The sequence below is a fragment of the Hyperolius riggenbachi genome, chromosome 3, assembly GCF_040937935.1.
Source record: "Hyperolius riggenbachi isolate aHypRig1 chromosome 3, aHypRig1.pri, whole genome shotgun sequence".
NCBI classification, from domain to species: domain Eukaryota; kingdom Metazoa; phylum Chordata; class Amphibia; order Anura; family Hyperoliidae; genus Hyperolius; species Hyperolius riggenbachi.
In genome coordinates this window covers 206,782,925-206,802,498 of record NC_090648.1, presented here as the reverse complement: position 1 = coordinate 206,802,498, position 19,574 = coordinate 206,782,925, and the positions used below count along the sequence as shown (strand labels likewise).

The window sequence follows — 19,574 nt, the reverse complement described above, 5'->3', positions numbered from 1 at the left end:
GTGAACTTTCATTTTCCAAAGACTTTATCTGACGTGTGTACCCACCTTAAAGCATTTAGCCATAAACCGTGAATAAGCATGCAGATGAGATGCTTCTGACTGAAGTCTAAGGGCTCGTTTCCACTATTGCGGTGCGAAATCCACCGCTGACGAAATCGCATGCGGATGCGATTCCGCATGCGTTTTTTGCCGCGAATTCGCATAGGTGAGTGTATATGCGATTTTAACCATGTCACTGCCTGTGTGAATTTACATTGGTACCTATGCGAATTCGCGGCAAAAAACGCATGGGAAAAACGCATGCGATTTCCCTATTAAATACATTGTGTGCGATTCGCCTGCATTCCACACGCAGGCGAATTCTGAGGGCTCTGCCGTGCAGAAAAATCCTGCACAGAAAAACGCACAGCAAAACTGACAAGTGGAAACAGGCCCATCCACTTGTATTGGCTGTGCGAATCTGCATGCAGGAAACGCATGCAGATTCGCGATAGTGGAAACGGGCCCTCACTGGATTAGCTGCATGCTAGTTTCAGATCTGCGATCCAACTACTACTGTAGCCAAAGTACTCGGGACATAGGTTTTTTTTGCCCATTTGTCCCAGTTATTGCAATGTTTAACATATTTCTCTAAGGGCTTGTTTCCACTATAGCGAATCCGCATGCGGGGCACTGCATGCGGATTCGCATACTTAATGTTAGTGGATGGGGCTGTTTCCACGTGTGCGGCGGCGGCGTTTTTCGGTGCAGGGGAAATTCGCGTGCGGCAGAAATGCGGGCGAATCGCCGCTAATGTATTCAATAGGGAAATCGCATGCGGCTTTGTCATGCAGATTTCCCCGCGATTTCGCATGAAAGCCAATGGAACTTAACACAGGCAGTGACATGGTTAAATTCGCATGGCTCCTTGCCATGCGAAATCGTGGGGAAATCCGCATGGGGAAACGCAGCCGCATGCGATTTCTTCAGCGGTGGAATCCAGGCGATTGCGCACCGCTACAGTGGAAACAAGCCCTAATACAATGCATGGGGCCAACATTTTTATTTGGAACTAAAGGTGCATTTTTCAGTTTTGTGTCCATCACTAATTACAAGCCCATATAGGCAAAAGATAACAGAAATATACCCTCACAACATGCGTATTAAAGCTTAGTCCCTATGGTAACTGTTTTTGTTTTTTTAAGCTAAGGGGAGGTAACCAGGCTTTATAAAGTGTGTGTGTGTGTGGTTTTTTTTTTTTTTTCTTCCCCCGACTTTAACTTTACTTTTTGGCCCCTAGGTGGCACTAAGCACTCTCCTGTAGAGATGATCAGATAAGCAAATGTATGCAGTTTGAAAACGGACCAATCCATCTAAACCCAGGTCTATATTGATTGGTCTTTTTTTCAAGCTGCATATATTTGCATTAAAAAATTGCATAATTTCAAAAGTATTTGCATCTCGTTGATCGTCTCTACTTTCCTGGAAGATACCAGGAAGTGCTCAATGTGCGGATTGCTGCTAAAACTGCTCGGTGTGCACTGGGCCTAAGTCTTAAATTGCTTTTGGCCATAGACAAGACTTAAAAGATGAAGGCTGTTATAATGGAGCATTGCCTGCTGCACAGTTGGTTATAAAAGAATGGGTTCATGTTTGAGAAACGGCAAATCCATTTCAGGGGAAAGATTGAGAGGTGAAATTGTGTAGCGTACAAAGCTATATGTACTCTTGCTGGGCTGCTGAGACCCTACAAGCTATGATCATATGTCACATACAGGATGCACAGGCTGAGCTCTTAGGACTCATTTATCATAACATGGTTACATGTTCTTCCCTGTTGAGATGAGTTAATTCACAGACTGACTTTTACCTAATGAGTTTTACAGACATTGTTATATATAATTATTTCCAGCCTTGAGTTTCCTCTGACTCGTTCAATACTTTTTTTTTTTTTTTTTCTTTTTAGGTCTCTACCTTCAACCTAGTTCTTTAGAATGCCGGTCACATATAGCCTGAGGAAAATTAATATATTTTTATACATCTTAAGCTTTGCAGGGCAAAATAATTGGATAAGTGAAGGACTTTGACTTCTTCAAGAGCTCCCAATTGCCCAGAACAGAAGTCACATGGCAGTTTTGTTCTCTTATAAGGATAGAAAAATAAGTGGCAGAATTAGCACAACAAAAGATTCCACGTGAATGAAATCAGCCCCTTGAGATGCATCCCATCTACAGTAGCTCTTGAACTGCACAGCAGCCAAAGCTCTATTACATAAACCTTAGCAGGCATGTCTAAGCTGCTCTGAAGCCAGATATTAACCATTCCACTATCCCATAATAGAGGAATAGAAGTGTGTGTGTGTGTGTGTGTGTGTGTGTGTTTTTTTTGTTTTTTTTTTTCAAACTTGAAGTTTTAAACTTATCTCTAAAAATGCTTTTATCTGCTTCAGATGTTCCTCACCTAAAATGATCATTCCTAATTGTTTCTATCGTAAATCTAAAAAATGTGTACAGGTATCACACTGTCACTGGCCTCCACTATTCATCAGGTCCGATTGCTGTCTCCATACTTTTGTCTTCTAAGGGTACTAGGAAGACTGTTCCCATTGGGGATACTTAAACACCACCCTCCCCCCATACAGAACATTCCGGGTGACCAGAGCTGTACAGCGACTGCTCCAAAACCACCACCCAAACTGATATGCACAAATAGTTTTGGGAGCCAGTTCTAGTAAATATGTAGCTTAACTTTCACAAAAGTAAAATGGTTTCCCACCAATAGTAGCTTAACATCAGCATGTATCGCTAAACAAAGCCCTGTTATAGGATTCATGCATATTTCTGTCATTGATTACATTAAGAAAGAGTCCTTGCCTAACCAGTCTTCCAAAAAACACTGTTCTTGACCAGATAGTCACTGTAGAAAGAAGTTCTGCCTCCAGATCGAGCTGCTCCTTTAATAACTCATGGGAGGTGAGCGTGTAATCTATCAAAGTAAGATGAAAAAGGAGCGCTTCTCTGGTGCATTAACTTTTCTTTAATATGCTTCTATCAATAATTAAAATTGCACTTACAAGATAAAAATGAAGTGAAAGCTTGTTACACCGATAGGTGTATAGCATCGGGCTCACTCAGTTGGTATAACGCGCCTCGGTCTCCTCCACGCTGTGGACAGTAGCGTGGGATTCCAACAGAAACAGAGCGTCGGCAGTACGGGGACAAACGGACCAATAACTGGAGTGCGCCTATTGCATAATTATGTTTTTCGGCACTCTATGCCTTCGTCAGATGACACAATGGCGCAAAGGATGCATAGACATACGCGTCCCGTCTCCTAGTAACCATGAATGCGGGTGGTTCTTTTTACATTGCCTTACCAGTATACTATTTGACTGTTTCATGTTCTGTAAATTATGAAATATGTTGATTTTGTACCATGGACAACATTTTGCCTAGAGTCCCCTAACCTCTTAACCCCCAGAACACAACTTATCATACATGTCTGCTGTTATTGCTGGGGAAGTTTGTTGTATTTCACATTGGGCAAGAAATCCAATCACGGTCTGGATGGGAGAGACATTCCAGAAGTCGGTTCTGAAAAACAAGTACTCTAGTTAACCAGTACAGATAAAATTGTAATGATTAAAAGTATCAACTTTCATGTGAAATCATGATTAATTTTCTAAAAAACAAACGTTGTAAAAGCCAAAGACTTGTTGCCAATCCCTCACACTCAATAAGATAGACCTGTACCTTTAAAAAGGGCACCAAAATGAAAAATAGTAGAATGCTGTACATTATTCAGTGACTATTTTTGACATCACAACATTCTACACCAGAGGACTTTAGGAGACCAGGTGGTGTTCCTGATCACTTAACAAACATCCAGAGTTGCCCAGCAAGCTCCTGGTGAACCAGAAATCCTAGGATTGTATATGGGGCTAAAAGGGACTTAAAAAAATCCTTACTAAAAATGCTATCTAAAAGAGAATTCTGTCATCTTAAAACAGACAGTGTTTGTTATTGTTCAGGTTGGAGTGAGCATATGAGGTGTCTCGCAGTGCATCACTGCTGCACGGCTAACAAGCGGACACATCATTGCATTCCAGCGTTTCCAGAGGTGTGTTTAGTTCAGGGACAAGATGTATATATGCTCACTTCAACCTGAATAGTTGTACCATTGTACACATTGTAAAATCTTTACTCTCCCTGAATTACATTCTGAAATTTATCACAGGTGGTGATAAATGTACTGTTTTGTAGGTGCATCACTGCACAATGTTGTCTGTTCCGAAGTCAGTAGAAACCTCACCTGGTCTCTCATGATGTGCAGGGGGCAGAGTTCTGCATATCTAAACAGCCTAGGCTAAGCATCACTAGGTGGATGCGGTTACATACCAATTTACAGCTATCTATAGATATGGGAGGTGTTTCTGATGCTGAAATCGGGATAATTGACCTAAAAGTTGTTATCCTGAATAACTCACTATGTTCTGTATGTCACTAAGGTGTCTCTTTAAAGAGAAACCGTGACTAAGGATTGAACTTCATCCCAATCAGTAGCTGATACCCCCTTTCCCACGAGAAATATTTTACTTTTCACAAATGGATCATGTATGGCTGATCATCATCTGTATGGCTGATTTTGTGGTGAACCCCCTCCCACAGTGTGATGTCAGGACCATGGTACTGACATCACACTGTGGGAGCCTTGTTGCATTGTGGGAAATAACAGCTTTTTCCAACTGCCAAAAAAGCAAGCAGCAGCTACTTCCACCGACATCGCCTGCCAGCAGTAAAAATATCACCATACGATAAATGTCTGAATGTAATCGGGGAGAGAAAAGATTTTGCAATGGGCAAACACTAACTAAATCATTTATACATAATTGTAAAAATTAAGCACTTTTTTTCATCGTTATTTTCACTGGGTTCCTCTTTTAGTAATTTCCTATGATTTTATTAGTGCCAGAATATCATGTTTTCTGTAATCCTCAGTAACATTCTTATTAGTGACGGACATATTACTTGTGCTGCATATTTTCATGACAGAAGCTTTTGTTTTGATTTTTCAAAAACAAGGTGAGTAGTCGAAAGAGTGAAATTGGTGCATTACGTAAGCAGATTATGATGCATCATTGCCTTTTTGCATACATGTTGGACAGATATTTAGGGACATGACCTGAATTATGCAAAACCAATCAGAAAATATCAGCCCTTTTTCCTGCATTTGCCAACCTATTCAAAATTGTTTTAGGGGTTTAAAAAAAATTGCATTCTATAAATATTAAAGGGGTTAAATGATGCGAGGATAATCTATCCTTTATGTTAACAATAACTAAAATGGAGTCTCTTTAATGGAGATAACCACGGCACAATAAAATCGTGAGTTTTTATTTACCTCATATCCCCAGGGCAGACATGTCAGCCTACTGATGTTTTAGAAAGTCTAGCTGATTTTAGCATTTAAAATTTTAATAGGATTCCTACTCCTAGACCTTTATTAAAATGTCATTTTGGTGCCACCAATTTGAGCCTTTTGAATACTGAAATGTCTGCTGGAGAAGTGACAGGTCTTTTTGTTTTTTACCTTTTACAAATGAATGTTCTTTTGTAGCTGCCTGACAGTGAAGTGAGAGCTCAAGAACAAACCTCTTTCCTGCCTCAATTGTTGCGTACACAATTAATCTCCTGAGTCAATTTATGATGTGACCTTCACCAAGCATTATCATTTTCTAGGTAGTTTTCTTTATTCTATATAGGATAGCTCCATTTAGGATTTTTTTTCTTTTATAGTGCATTGCTTCACAAAATAATTGTGCTCTCTGAAACCTGAATGTGCTTTGTTCTTTATGAATAGTTGGCACGCAGCAAGGCAGTTATCTGTTTATGTATTCAGTGTTTGCTTTATCTTATGAATGTTATCAGGATGTGTGTGTGTGTGTGTGTGTGTATACACATTATAGCATTACTCAAAAAGGTGAACCGGTAAATGGGTAATTATGAACCGTAAGTAAGTTCGTAGCCTTCTAATATCTTGAACCAGTTGTATACAGTGTCTAATTTTATTCAATGTATCCATGGTATAATGAAAGTGTGAAAGTACATTTGATTTTGTCACTATGGCGATACAAATGCTCAGTAAATTGGATAGATGGCTGGATAGTGTGCTAGATGGTGTAATGGTTAAGGAATCTACCTCTGACTCAGGAGACCTGGTTTCAAATCTCTGCTCTTCTTGTTCGGTAAGCCTGCACCTATTCAGTGAGGAGTTCTTAGGCAAGACTCCCTAACACTGCTACTGCCTACTGAGCGCGTCCTAGTGCCTGCAGCTTTTATGGTTCGAGTCTACCAGGAGAAAAATAAGTTATTGGTCTTTTTTCTTATAAATTCTCTATACAATGGGCTCTATTCACTATGGGCAGTTCAGTAAAATGATTTTGGACGGTAAAATACCTCATGCGGTATTATACACTTTTTTTTTGTTTTTTTTTTTTGTTTTTTTTGTTTGTTTCCAAATTCACTAAAGTTTTCCACCATGAGGCAGAAGTTCGGTAATTTACCGAACAAACATGCCTCAATTCACTAAACCCTGCTCTGTAAGCATCACTTACCAGCGTGGAGCAGGGCAGCAGGCAGGGAGCTGCGTGTATCACTCTGACTGTTTATTTACTGTGCATCTCAGTTATCCCTTTAGATGTGCTACAGCCACCAGAGGGAGCTCTTCTCTATGCTACAATACAGATTTACACATCTAACGGGATGCAGGCCAGTCCTCAGAATTGTCAGCTTCCTCTGCTTTGTTACAGTGAAAGAGCCACCCGATACCCCAAATCAGAACGAAGAATCAGCCTGTGTGGCTCTCCCTATTGGCTGCCTGGCTCTCCCCGAAGGTTGTCTGTCAAATCCACCGCACAGAGACAGCATGGGGAGAGCGAGTTATCGGCTGCTGTGAGCTGGAGAAAAATGCCTAACACTTTTTTTCCCGGTAATTGAAATGCGGAAATCTTTGTGAATTGACATTTCCTGAGGTAATTACCACGCAAGTCGGTAATTTACCTCACTAGTCGTGAACTCTGATTTTCTGTGCGGTAGTAGGTTTAGTGAATTGTAACTTGGGAAGGTGATTGGTAAAATCAGCTGTTTTGAGCATTACAGAATGCGGTGATGCTTTGTGAATGGAGCCCAATGCAGCACCATAAGCTAGTAACCCAGATGTAGGACTGATTCAACAGGTGTTTGATACACCCAATTCAAAATACAATTTGGTGAATTTTGATCTGTGAACCACGCTGAGGACTGCAATTATTTTGCTTGGATTTTGTCAGAAATTGATTTGAAAATGATTAAAACTACTATTATGCCCTGTATGGTAGTGATTAATGTAGTACAAAAACCACATAATTATGATTTGATTTACACCACCCACATTTTTTCTGAGTCGGCCCTTGAAAACAAAGCATTATCCTTTTTTTCCAAACGATCAGTCCCAACCTATTGTTTCCTGGCCTTGGTGTTAATCAAAATATACAGAGGCCCAGATCTGTAGATGCATTCAGTTAATTATAATCTGCTTTGCCAAATTGTATTGTTGTCTAGGGAAATAAAGATGTGGCTTTACTACATTTACATCCTAGGCTATTGTTGGGATTTATGTTTTTACCATCCCATTTCTGATTTTATCTTTAGAATACATTGCAGGGAAATCACAAGACCTTTCATTTCCCTGCCATGTCTCAGTCTTTTGCTAGACTCTGTATTTATCATGCAAGTCCTTGAAAGATGATTTTGTTTGAAAAGCTTGACATTTAAAGTTAATTACCGGGCCGTGATTGCTAAGTAGTGAATCTATTCTATATTTTCTGCGGCTGTGAACTCCTTGAAGGATGACCGAGGCTGGTGTCACTGGCCCTTCATTTTGTTGCTCTATGCCTCAGTGATCAATTAGGACTCAGTGCTATCACTGCTCACAGCGGCATAAAACCATTTAACTAAATAAGAAATGGCAATAGGAACCCGTTAGATTGTCAGGGAATGCATTTGGGTGAATTATATTAGAATTTATTTTGTTGCTGTTGGTGTTTTTTATTGAACCTGCATTCCAGGAGGGGAAGGAGTTCACTGCAGAAATAGGTTGATAAGCTAAATAAACGGTCATTGCTCTGTGCTACTGCGTTTTTTTTAGTTACACTTCTATCCATCCTGATTTCTACTTTAAGTGTATGCAGTAAACACTCTTTCCAGTCTTGAAGGGAGTTCTGCTTGTGAATAGTGTACAGGACATAGCCAGGAGGCTGTGCTGCATGATCTAGAATTACTGTATAATCTGGTTGGTGGAAGATGGTGTATTCTCAGTCTCTAACAAAACCTTTGCATCTTGCTTTGTGTAGTGGCTGGATAGTGCACTAGTTATAGGCTCTGCCTCTAAGGATGATCAATGATATGCAAATACTTCTAAGTTTATGCAAATGTATGTACATTTGTATGCACATATATGCAGCTTGAAATGGGACCAATCAATGTAAACCTGGATGGGGCTTTATTGGTCCATTTTCAAGCTGAATATATTTGCGTTAAAAAAAATTACCGTATTTTGCGCCGTATAAGACGCTCCGGCATATAAGACGCACCCAGGTTTAGAGGGCAAAAACCAGGGAAAAAAAATATAAACTAAACCTGGTGCGTCCATATTTCAGGAGCGTCTTGTACATGACCTCCCCCAAATGGTGCCCTCCTGTGTCCCCATGTCTCCCCCAGGTGTCCTCCTGTCACCCCCAGTTGTCCTGTACCCCCATGTGTCAGTGCTGTCCCTCCCAAGTGTCCTCCTGTCCCTCCCAAGTGTCCTCCTGTCCCCCCAAGTGTCCTCCTGTACCCCCAAGTGTCCTGTCCCCCCAAGTGTCCTGTCCCCCCAAGTATCCTGTCCCCCCATGTGTCCTCCTGTCCCCCCCAAGTGTCCTCCTGTACCCCCAAGTGTCCTCCCAAATGTGCTCCTGTCCCCCCCCAAGTGTCCTCCTGTCCCCCCCAAGTGTCTTCCCAAAGTGCTCCTGGCCCCCCGAGTGTCCTCCCGAGTGCCCTCCTCACTGTGTATCCCACTGTGAGTCCCCCCCCCCCTGTCGCTGGGTCCCCCCCCCTGTGTCGCCGGGTCCCCCCCTCTGTGAGAAGCGGCAGCGTCAGAAGCTTACCTCCTCCATCTTGCCCGCGGCGACTGAAGGCCTTCGGCATTACAAGCCGGCACTAGAGGAAGCCGCCCACAGGTGCCGGAGGCCTTCAGTCGCCGCGGGCAAGATGGAGGAGGTAAGCTTCTGACGCTGCCGCTTCTCACAGAGGGGGGGACCCGGCGACACAGGGGGGGGGGGACCCAGCGACAGGGGGGGGGACGGACTCACAGTGGGATACACAGTGAGGAGGGCACTCGGGAGGACACTCGGGGGGCCAGGAGCACTTTGGGAAGACACTTGGGGGGGGGGACAGGAGGACACTTGGGGGGGCAGGAGGACACTTGGGGGGGCAGGAGGACACTTGGGGGGGACAGGAGGACACTTGGGGGGACAGGATACTTGGGGGGGACAGGACACTTGGGGGTACAGGAGGAAACTTGGGAGGACACTTAGGGGGGACAGGAGGACACTTGGGAGGGACAGGAGGACACTTGGGGGTACAGCACTGACACATGGGGGTACAGGAGGACAACTGGGGGTGACAGGAGGACACCTGGGGGAGACATGGGGACACAGGAGGGCACCATTTGGGGGAGGTCATGTACAAGACGCTCCTGAAATATGGACGCACCAGGTTTAGTTTATATTTTTTTTCCCTGGTTTTTGCCCTCTAAACCTGGGTGCGTCTTATATGCCGGAGCGTCTTATACGGCGCGAAATACGGTAACTCAACTTGCTGTCTGCCTAGGACCCCCAAAACACCGTCCCCACCGTCAAGCATGGGGGTGGAAACATTTTGCTTTGGGGGTGTTTTTCTGCTAAGGGCGCAGGACAACTTAATCGCATTAACGGGAAAATGGACGGAGCCATGTATCGTGAAATCCTGAACGACAACCTCCTTCCCTCTGCCAGGAAACTGAAAATGGGTCGTGGATGGGTGTTCCAGCACGACAATGACCCAAAACATACAGCAAAGGCAACAAAGGAGTGGCTCAAGAAGAAGCACATTAAGGTCATGGAGTGGCCTAGTCAGTCTCCGGACCTTAATCCAATAGAAAACCTATGGAGGGAGCTCAAGCTCAGAGTTGCACAGAGACCGCCTCGAAACCTTAGGGATTTAGAGATGATCTGCAAAGAGGAGTGGACCAACATTCCTCCTAAAATTTGTGCAAACTTGGTCATCAATTACAAGAAACGTTTAATCTCTATGCTTGCAAGCAAGGGTTTTTCCACTAAGTATTAAGTCTTTTATTGTTAGAGGGTTCAAAAACTTATTTCACTCAATTAAATGCAAATCAGTTGCTATCTTTTGTTTAAGGTTATTTTTTCGATTTTTCCTTTTGATGTGCTATCTGCCACTGTTAAAATAAACCTACCATTAAAATGATACTGTTCTGAGACTTTTTATTTCTTTGTCATTGGACAAACTTACAAAATCAGTGAGGGGTCAAATAATTATTTGCCCAACTGTATATCTATTTTTTTTTTTCACCTGACAAGTTGAAAGACTTGAATGTAATGCCACATGGACTTCAGCTAAAGACGCCTTGTGCATGAACTCGTATTATACATAATTCGTGGAAAAAGTGCTGCTATAGGGATAGAGAAGCAAACCTTTATTGAAACCCTTAAAACCATGACCCACACTGATGTCAGATTCGAAAGAATAGCTGCCATTTAAGAGATCTAGAATGAGGTGCCAGATAAATAGTAAGGGAATTGAGAGAGTGTAGGGTATGGGGTGGGTGAGGGTGGTCAACCTTGTCAGAAGAAGAGGAGAGATGTTGCCTTGTGACCTGTCTCAGAAGGGGCATATGAGAGGAATCGGCGTGGAAGACTTGGGCGCAGGATATAGCCGGTGTATGGCTGATCCTGCTGCACAAGTCCCGACCATGTTAAATACTACTACCCCCAAACCCCCCCAGGCCGGCATGGATGGTGGAGAATGGAATAATTTGGCTTCCATCAATTGCTGGAGGCCTAATTATTGTCTTTTTAAAAGTAACTTCAGCTCAGTCTCCTGCACTGGATTCACTGTGTTCGCCGAAGGGGTCATTGGTCACCTTTTTGTGAGAGCTGTTTTTAGTGAGGTATGTGGAGCTAAATCTAGACTGAAGAGGTTAAAGTAGCAAGTTGGAGAACAGAAATTCTATCAGTCCCTTGTCAAGTTCGATCACACTTCATAAGCTGACCACATAGCAATTAAATCAACTGAATGTACCATTAGTTCAGGTGGTTCACTAAAGCAAATATGCAATGTATTTTACTGTGCTCAAACATATGTTTGAAAGCTTCATTGAGTTGCTAAGAGAAATGGGTAGAAAGAAGATTAAAATTGTCAGTGATATGTAATCGCTGCTCACTGCATATTTACAGTATGTCTGTGATTAACTGCACTGTGGACAAAGCTCACCAAAGGGAATGGGGCCCATTCAGGCTGCAACACTGAGATGCAGAAGACCTAATTTTGCCATTGTGTTCACTTTTTAATAACCTGGGATTTAATTTTGTATGTGCTTCTGTCATTTACATTTATATCGTCTTTTTAAAGTGGACCTGGACTGTCCTGAACTCTTGCACAGGACAGAAGGAAAACCTAGAGAAATGCACACTGTATGTATTTAGATAGTTTAGCCTGTTTAATTCCCACTCATTTGTGTCTAATTGCAAGTTTTAATTTTATTTCTCCCCTGTGTCACATGACTGCCATGGCAGATGAGCTTATTTGAAAGCACAGGCTGTTAACACTACGCCTGCTTTTATTAATCAGCAGATTTATTTAGCATTTTTATCAGTTGTAACAAACTTTTTTTTTAATTTTTATTTTTTTTATTTATTTTATTATAAAGGTTGTTATGCTGTTGTGCATCTTTGAGCAGAGAGGAAGTTCTGAGTTCAGGTCCACTTTAATCTTGTGATTTCTGGAAGCCAAGACTTCAGTTTTAAACTGAAGAGGGATTTTCAAAGTCTCTTTTTGGGACCACGCATCTTTTCTCTATATTAATATATATGCACTAATGGCATATTTTTTTATTATTTTTTTGTTAAAAGAATCTTCTCTAAAACAGTAACTTTTTTTTTTCTTAATCTCCTTCCAGGTAGTTATTGTAGAAGACTATGCAGATCCGTTTGATGCTAAGCAGGGCCAAGGGAGCCAGGTTACAGGAGAAGTGGTGACTGAGAATGATGGTTATATGGAACCCTACGAGGCTCAGAAAATGATGGCAGGTAAGGAAGAGTGAAACGATTTGTTTAGCTTGTAGACCTATTTACGCATTCCCTCTCTTTTGATCTCTGCATCTGTACTTGATGTATTGCACTGCTGCCTGCTCCCTTTGTGGAACGATCACTTACATTTTAACTTTGCATATGTAAACTGTTTTCATATCGCAGTGTATGCTTGCTGTGTTTTGCCATGTATGAATATGTTTGAAAGTCTGCTTTACAAGAACATTAAAGGATGCCATGTATAAACTGTAACTAAGCAAGGAAGGGGGGGAGGGATGAACAACAAACTATTTGCATGTATATTAACAGGTGTTAAGTGAAAGGCCAAATACCATCATGATGATCAATATTCCAGTTTCCAGTATGGCATAACCAACATGGAGTTGAAGTCGAGGAATTAGAGCAATTTTTGGGCACGTGGGGCCATATGCAATTCACTTTTTATCCTGAGTTTTCTCTTAGGAGATAATTTTTCATCTTCAATTTACATCAGTGGTTCTCGACCCCTGGGGGTACATCAGTACCTGTCGGGGTCCCCTAAGGGCCGTTGAGAACCACTGCACAGTTTAGAAATGATTATCTGCTTTTAAATCTCCATAGCTATGCTCCATTCACAGGCGCTCATGGGGAGATATGTAGTAGCCTAGCAGCTCTCTGATTAGTCCAAATGCTGCCTGTCAAAGCAGCATGTGCACCCGCCCGCGCCACCATCGCAGCCAATAAGGGCCACTACTGTGACAGGCAGCATTTGGGCCAATCAGGGAGCTAGCTAGGCTACTACACATCTCCCCATGAGCACCTGTGTATGGAGCATAGCGGCACTACGGGGAGCTTTAACAGCGGATAATCATTTCTAAAGTGTGCTGCAGACACAGTAAGTATATTGTATCTGGAAAATATAGTTTTTCGGGCTGGGGGATGGTTGAGCAGAGGAGCAGACCACGGGAAGGGGAGGGGAAGGCAAAGGAGGTGGCAGAGGCTCTTCCATCCAGCGCCATTTGCAGACTGTTGCTACATGTGGCTGGACGTGTGATATTGAGCTCTCACTGTGTATCACTAACAATAAATACTAATCCCAAAAGCCTTTATAAAAGCTATTAGGAGAAGGAGGGGTGCTAATAGTGAGTAGGCTGGTGGTGGGAAAAGTGTTTTTTATTTTTTATTTTTTCTCTCCTGTGTGTGTGTGTGTGTGTGTGTGTGTGTGTGTGTGTGTGTGTGTGTGTGCGCGCGCTGTTAAAGTGTACAATTTGTTCTTTTTTCAGTTTATTGTTTTTTTTCCTTGCTGAGGCCCATAGATTTTCATTGTGTGTGTGTGTGTGTGTGTGTGTGCTGTTCTACTGTGTGACTAGTGCTCCTGTATAACACTAGTATTTGACTCCGCCCACATATCATGGCCCCACCCACTTTTTTGGCGCGCTTAGCGTGCCGCCTTATTCAGTAGGGGGTACATTTGCTTAGGGATGACCCACAAAGAGGTACATGGGCTGAAAAGGTTGAGAACCACTGATTTACATAAACTTTTTAGCACTTTGCAATGGAAAAAGTACCAAAAAGTAGGTAAAGTACTGTCAAAATTATTTTGAGTATTTGTTTGCTTACTGGAAGTGTGAAAAAGGCATTTTATTTGCAAGTTGTGAAAATATCACCTAGGTGAAAAAGTGAATTGCATATGGCCCCTGGAGTCAGGAAAAAATACTCCAACTCCTAATAAATTTAAACTGTAATTAAGTGAGAACATATGATAAAACGTTCTTTCTCAGATAATGGTCATCATTAACGTTATACAGTATATACAGTAATAGCAGTTCTTAGTCCACAAAATGAAATAAACAGTTATTTGTAGCCTTTCTAGAAATCTGGGCCTGGCTGGAACCCGGCTGATATGGGGCTCCGGTGATTATTATACAGATGACCTGCTGGGGCATTTACATTGGCAATGACAAGCCAGGATGCCTGATAGGGTAGAGTGCCGACTTCCTGGCCTGGAGCTATTTGTTCTCAAAAACAGATGCCATCCTAAAGTAGCTTTAACATTTCTAAGTTTTGGCAGTTAAATACTTTGTTACTTTTAATCAACTATATATAGTAGTTTTATCCAAATTAGAGGAGTCAGAGGAATCATAAACTGAGGAGTCTGGTCTGAGTTGGGTGATTTTGTTGACTCAACAGCCCTGGTAACCACAAATCTAAGCCATTCATTTTGACTTTGTGGACTCGATGAAGGATTATTTCTGGATAGTTCGATTTACCCTAGTTGGGCCTTTTGTAAGCTATGGGCCTTCTTTTTTTTTTTTTCTTCTTTTTTCTCTAATTTTCCAGGCCATTATTACTCCACTTTTAAGGAATAATGTGGGTAATAATGTGGGAATAATGTGGGTAAAGGAAGTACTGTATTTTTTTGGACTATAATATACTCTAGACTATGACGCACCTAGGTTTAGAGGGTAAAAACGAGGGGTGAAAAATACTAAACCTGGTACATCTATGGTCCAGGGGCATTTTGTAGATGTTCTCACCCCCCCCCCCCCCCCCTCAATTATTGTGCCCTTCTCTGTGTCCCCCTCTGTGCCCTTCTCTGTGTCATCCTCAGTTTCCCCCTTGGTGTTGTCCTCCACTGTCCTGTGTAAATGTAAGGCCTAGTGCACACCGAGCGGTTTTTGGAGCGATCCGCCGGCCGCATCCGCCTGGAAAAACGCTTGACTAATGTATTGCAATGGGATGGTGCACACCGGCGGTTTGAGTTTTTTGCCAAGCCGCAAACGCGCCTCCTGCTGCACGTTTGCGGATTTCGGAAGCATTTCGTCCTCAATGTAAAGTATAGGGAAAAACGCAAACTGCTCTGAAAAACGCTACTTCAGAGCGGTTTTCCAGGCATTTTTGTTACAGAAGCTGTTCAGTAACAGCTTTTACTGTAACAATATGTGTAATCTGCTACACAAAAACGCACCCAAAACCGCTAGGTATGTTTAGAAAACCTCTCTAAACCTACCTAGAATCGCTCTGAAATCAGCTCCCAAAACCGCTAGCGTATTGCGGATCTGCTAGCGGTTTTGGTGTGCACTGGGCCTAATTGCTGGTGTTAGCCACGGCTATCTCTCACTTGTCCCTGGGAGCCCTCAGTGATCAGCTGCTTCTCTCGCTCACTTCTTCCTAGTCTGAAAAAATATGGTATAAGTTCAGGAGGCATAATAAGAAGTAACTTAAGGACAAACTTTACTCAATATGATTTTACAATGTTTACTTAAAAATGTAGTCAATTTTTGCCCATTGTAAAAATCCTTCCTCAACCTTATTTACATTCTTAACCACTTGAGGATCGCAGTGTTAACCCCCCCCCCCCCCCCCCCACACACACACACACACACACACACACACACACACACACCAGTGACCAGGCCATTTTTTACTAAATGGGCCACTGCAGCTTTGACTCGCTGGAGGGCTGCACAACTCAGCACACAAGTGATTCCCCCCCCCCTTTCTCCCCACCAACAGAGCTCTCTGTTGGTGGGGTCTGATCGCTCCACCAATGTTTATTTTTTTAATTTTCCCTCCCCTCTCCCCTCGTCAGCCTATCGCAGCAGATCGCTCCTGTGTCCCCCAGGGGGATAGTCGTGTCACACGACTGTCCACAGTACAGCGCTGTACATAATTAGACAGTGGTTTCACCGTCTTAAAGGGGAACTGAAGTAAGAGGTATACGGAGGCTGCCATATTTATTTCCTTTTAATCATTACCAGTTGCCTGGCAGCCCTGCTGGTCTATTTCTCTGCAGTAGGATCTGAATAACACCAGAAACAAGCATGCAGCTAGTCTTGTCAGATGTGACTTTAAAGTCTGAAACACCTGATCTGCTGCATGCTTGTTCAGGGGCTATGGCTAATAGTATTAGAGGCAGAGGATCAGCAGGGCTGCCAGGCAACTGGTATTGCTTAAAAGGAAATAAACATGGCAGCCTCCATATACCTCTCTCTTCAGTTCACCTTTAACAGTCTCCGAGCGGTGATCACTGCTGGGAGACTGAAGGCAGAGCGGAGCCCCGACATCAGAGAGGAGATGCGCGCGCATCAGCGCTCTTTCCTGCAAGTCCCATATGAAGCCATTCATGCCATTCGGTGTGCAGTGGTCCTGGGGCTGCCGCCGCATTCGCGCCACTTGCCGTGGAGCGGTCAGCAGGTAGTTAAAATTATTGTGGCAAGATCTTTACTGCTGGTAAGGTGCATCACTTCAGAATGTTAATTTTTGTGTTCCTAAGTGGGAGACCAGGTGTGACTTCTGCTTAGAGTGCTCTGGGGCGGAATTCTGTGAATCACAACTTAGGCTAAGAAACATGCGGTGGGTGGGGTTAAATACTAATATGCAGCAATATATAGGAAGGGTTTCTGATGCTGAAACCAGAATTAATGTAAAATTGAGTATACTGATTAGTACGGGTAAATTCATATCTTGCTGTGGTGCCTCTTTAACCACTTCCCGACCGCCGTATGTACAATTGGCGGCCGGGAAGTGCACCCCGCAAGGACCGCCGTATTGACAATTGGCGGCGGTCCTTGTAGGGGCATGGGCGGAGCGATCGCGTCATCAGTGACGCGATCCTCCGCCTGGCGCCGCTCACCCGCCGCAACATCCCGCCGGCTATACGGAAGCGCCGGCGGGATGTTAACCCCGCGATCGCCGCATACAAAGTGTATAATACACTTTGTAATGTTTACAAAGTGTATTATACAGGCTGCCTCCTGCCCTGGTGGTCCCAGTGTCCGAGGGACCACCAGGGCAGGCTGCAGCCACCCTAGTCTGCACCAAGCACACTGATTTCCCCCCCCCCTGCCCCAGATCGCCCCCAGACCCCTGTTTGCACCCAATCACCCCCCCTAATCACCCATCAATCACTCCCTGTCACTATCTGTCAACGCTATTTTTTTTTTAATCCCCCACCCTGCTCCCTGCCCCCTCCTGATCACCTATCACCCATCAATCACCCCCTGTCACTGCCACCCAACAATCAGCCCCTAACCTGCCCCTTGCGGGCAATCTTATCACCCACCCACACCAATAGATCGCCCGCAGATCCGACATCAGATCACCACCCAAGCGCAGCGTTTACATCTATTCTCTCCTCTAAACACCCACTAATTACCCATCAATCACCCCCTATCACCACCTATCACCACCTGTCACTGTTACCCATCAGATCAGACCCTAATCTGCCCCTTGCGGGCACCCAATCGCCCGCCTACACGCTCAGATTGCCCTCAGACCCCCCCCTTATCAATTCGCCAGTGCAATATTTACATCTGTTCTCCCCTGTAATAACCCACTGATTACCTGTCAATCACCTATCAATCACCCATCAATCACCCCCTGTCACTGCCACCCATCAATCATCACCCCCTGTCACTGCCACCCATCAATCACCCGCTGTCACTGCCACCCATCAATCAGCCCCTAACCTGCCCCTTGCGGGCAAACTGATCACCCACCCACACCAATAGATCGCCCGCAGATCCGACATCAATCACCACCCAAGCGCAGTGTTTCCATCTATTCTCTACCCTAAACACCCACTAATTACCCATCAATCACCCCCTGTCACTGCTACCTATCAGATTAGACCCCTATCTGCCCCTAGGGCACTCAATCACCCGCCCACACCCTCAGAATGCCCTCAGACCCCAGCCCTGATCACCTCGCCAGTGCATTGCTTGCATCTATTCCCCCCTCTAATCACACCTTGAGACACCCATCAATCACCTCCTGTCACCCCCTAGCACACCTACCCATCAGATCAGGCCCCAATTTGCCCCGTGTGGGCTCCTGATCACTCGGCCAATCCCTCAGACCCCCTTCCGATCACCTCCCCAGTGCATTGATTGCATCTATTTTCCCCTCTAACCACCCCCTGAGACACCCATCAATCACCTCCTCTCACCCCCCTAGCACTCCTATCCATCAGATCAGGCCCAATACAACCTGTCATCTAAAAGGCCACCCTGCTTATGACCGGTTCCACAAAATTCGCCCCCTCATAGACCACCTGTCATCAAAATTTGCAGATGCTTATACCCCTGAACAGTCATTTTGAGACATTTGGTTTCCAGACTACTCACGGTTTTGGCCTGTAAAATGCCAGGGCGGTATAGGAACCCCACAAGTGACCCCATTTTAGAAAAAGACACCCCAAGGTATTCTGTTAGGTGTATGACGAGTTCATAGAATTTATTTTTTGTCAAAAGTTAGCGGAAATTAATTTTTATTGGTTTTTTTTCACAAAGTGTCATTTTTCACTAACTTGTGACAAAAAATAAAATCTTCTATGAACTCGCCATACACCTAACGGAATACCTTGGTGTGTCTTCTTTCTAAAATGGGGTCACTTGTGGGGTTCCTATACTGCCCTGGCATTTTAGGGGCCCTAAACCGCGAGGAGTAGTCTAGAAAACAAATGCTTCAAAATGACCTGTGAATAGGACGTTGGGCCCCTTAGCGCACCTAGGCTGCAAAAAATTGTCACACATGTGGTACCGCCGTACTCAGGAAAAGTAGTATAATGTGTTTTGGGGTGTATTTTTACACATACCCATGCTGGATGGGAGAAATTTCTATGTAAATGGACAATTGTGTGTAAAAAAATCAAACAATTGTCATTTACAGAGATATTTCTCCCACTTAGCATGGGTATGTGTAAAAATACACCCCAAAACGCATTATACTACTTCTCCTGAGTACGGCGGTACCACATGTGTGGCACTTTTTTACACCCTAAGTACGCTAAGGGGCCCAAAGTCCAATGAGTACCTTTAGGATTTCACAGGTCATTTTGCGACATTTGGTTTCAAGACTACTCCTCACGGTTTAGGGCCCCTAAAATGCCAGGGCAGTATAGGAACCCCACAAATGACCCCATTCTAGAAAGAAGACACCCAAAGGTATTCCGTACGGAGTATGGTGAGTTCATAGAAGATTTTATTTTTTGTCACAAGTTAGCGGAAAATGACACTTTGTGGAAAAAAACTATTAAAATCAATTTCCGCTAACTTGTGACAAAAAAATAAAAACTTCTATGAACTCACCATACTCCAAACGGAATACCTTGGGGTGTCCTCTTTCTAAAATGGGGTCATTTGTGGGGTTCCTATACTGCCCTGGCATTTTAGGGGCCCTAAACCGTGAGGAGTAGTCTTGAAACAAAAATGACCTGTGAAATCCTAAA

The 19,574-nt window shown here is 43.7% G+C and overlaps 1 protein-coding gene across 4 annotated transcripts in view; it reads left to right on the top strand.

Annotated features, from left to right (window-relative positions):
• SHF (Src homology 2 domain containing F) overlaps window positions 1-19,574 on the top strand; it is a 345,620-nt gene that overhangs the window by 75,498 nt on the left and 250,548 nt on the right. For all 4 annotated transcript variants that reach the window (XM_068275596.1, XM_068275595.1, XM_068275594.1 and 1 more), the window contains exon 2: window positions 12,235-12,364. In XM_068275596.1, the coding sequence (XP_068131697.1) occupies window positions 12,235-12,364 (130 nt within the window). The remainder of the gene's footprint in view (window positions 1-12,234; window positions 12,365-19,574) is intronic.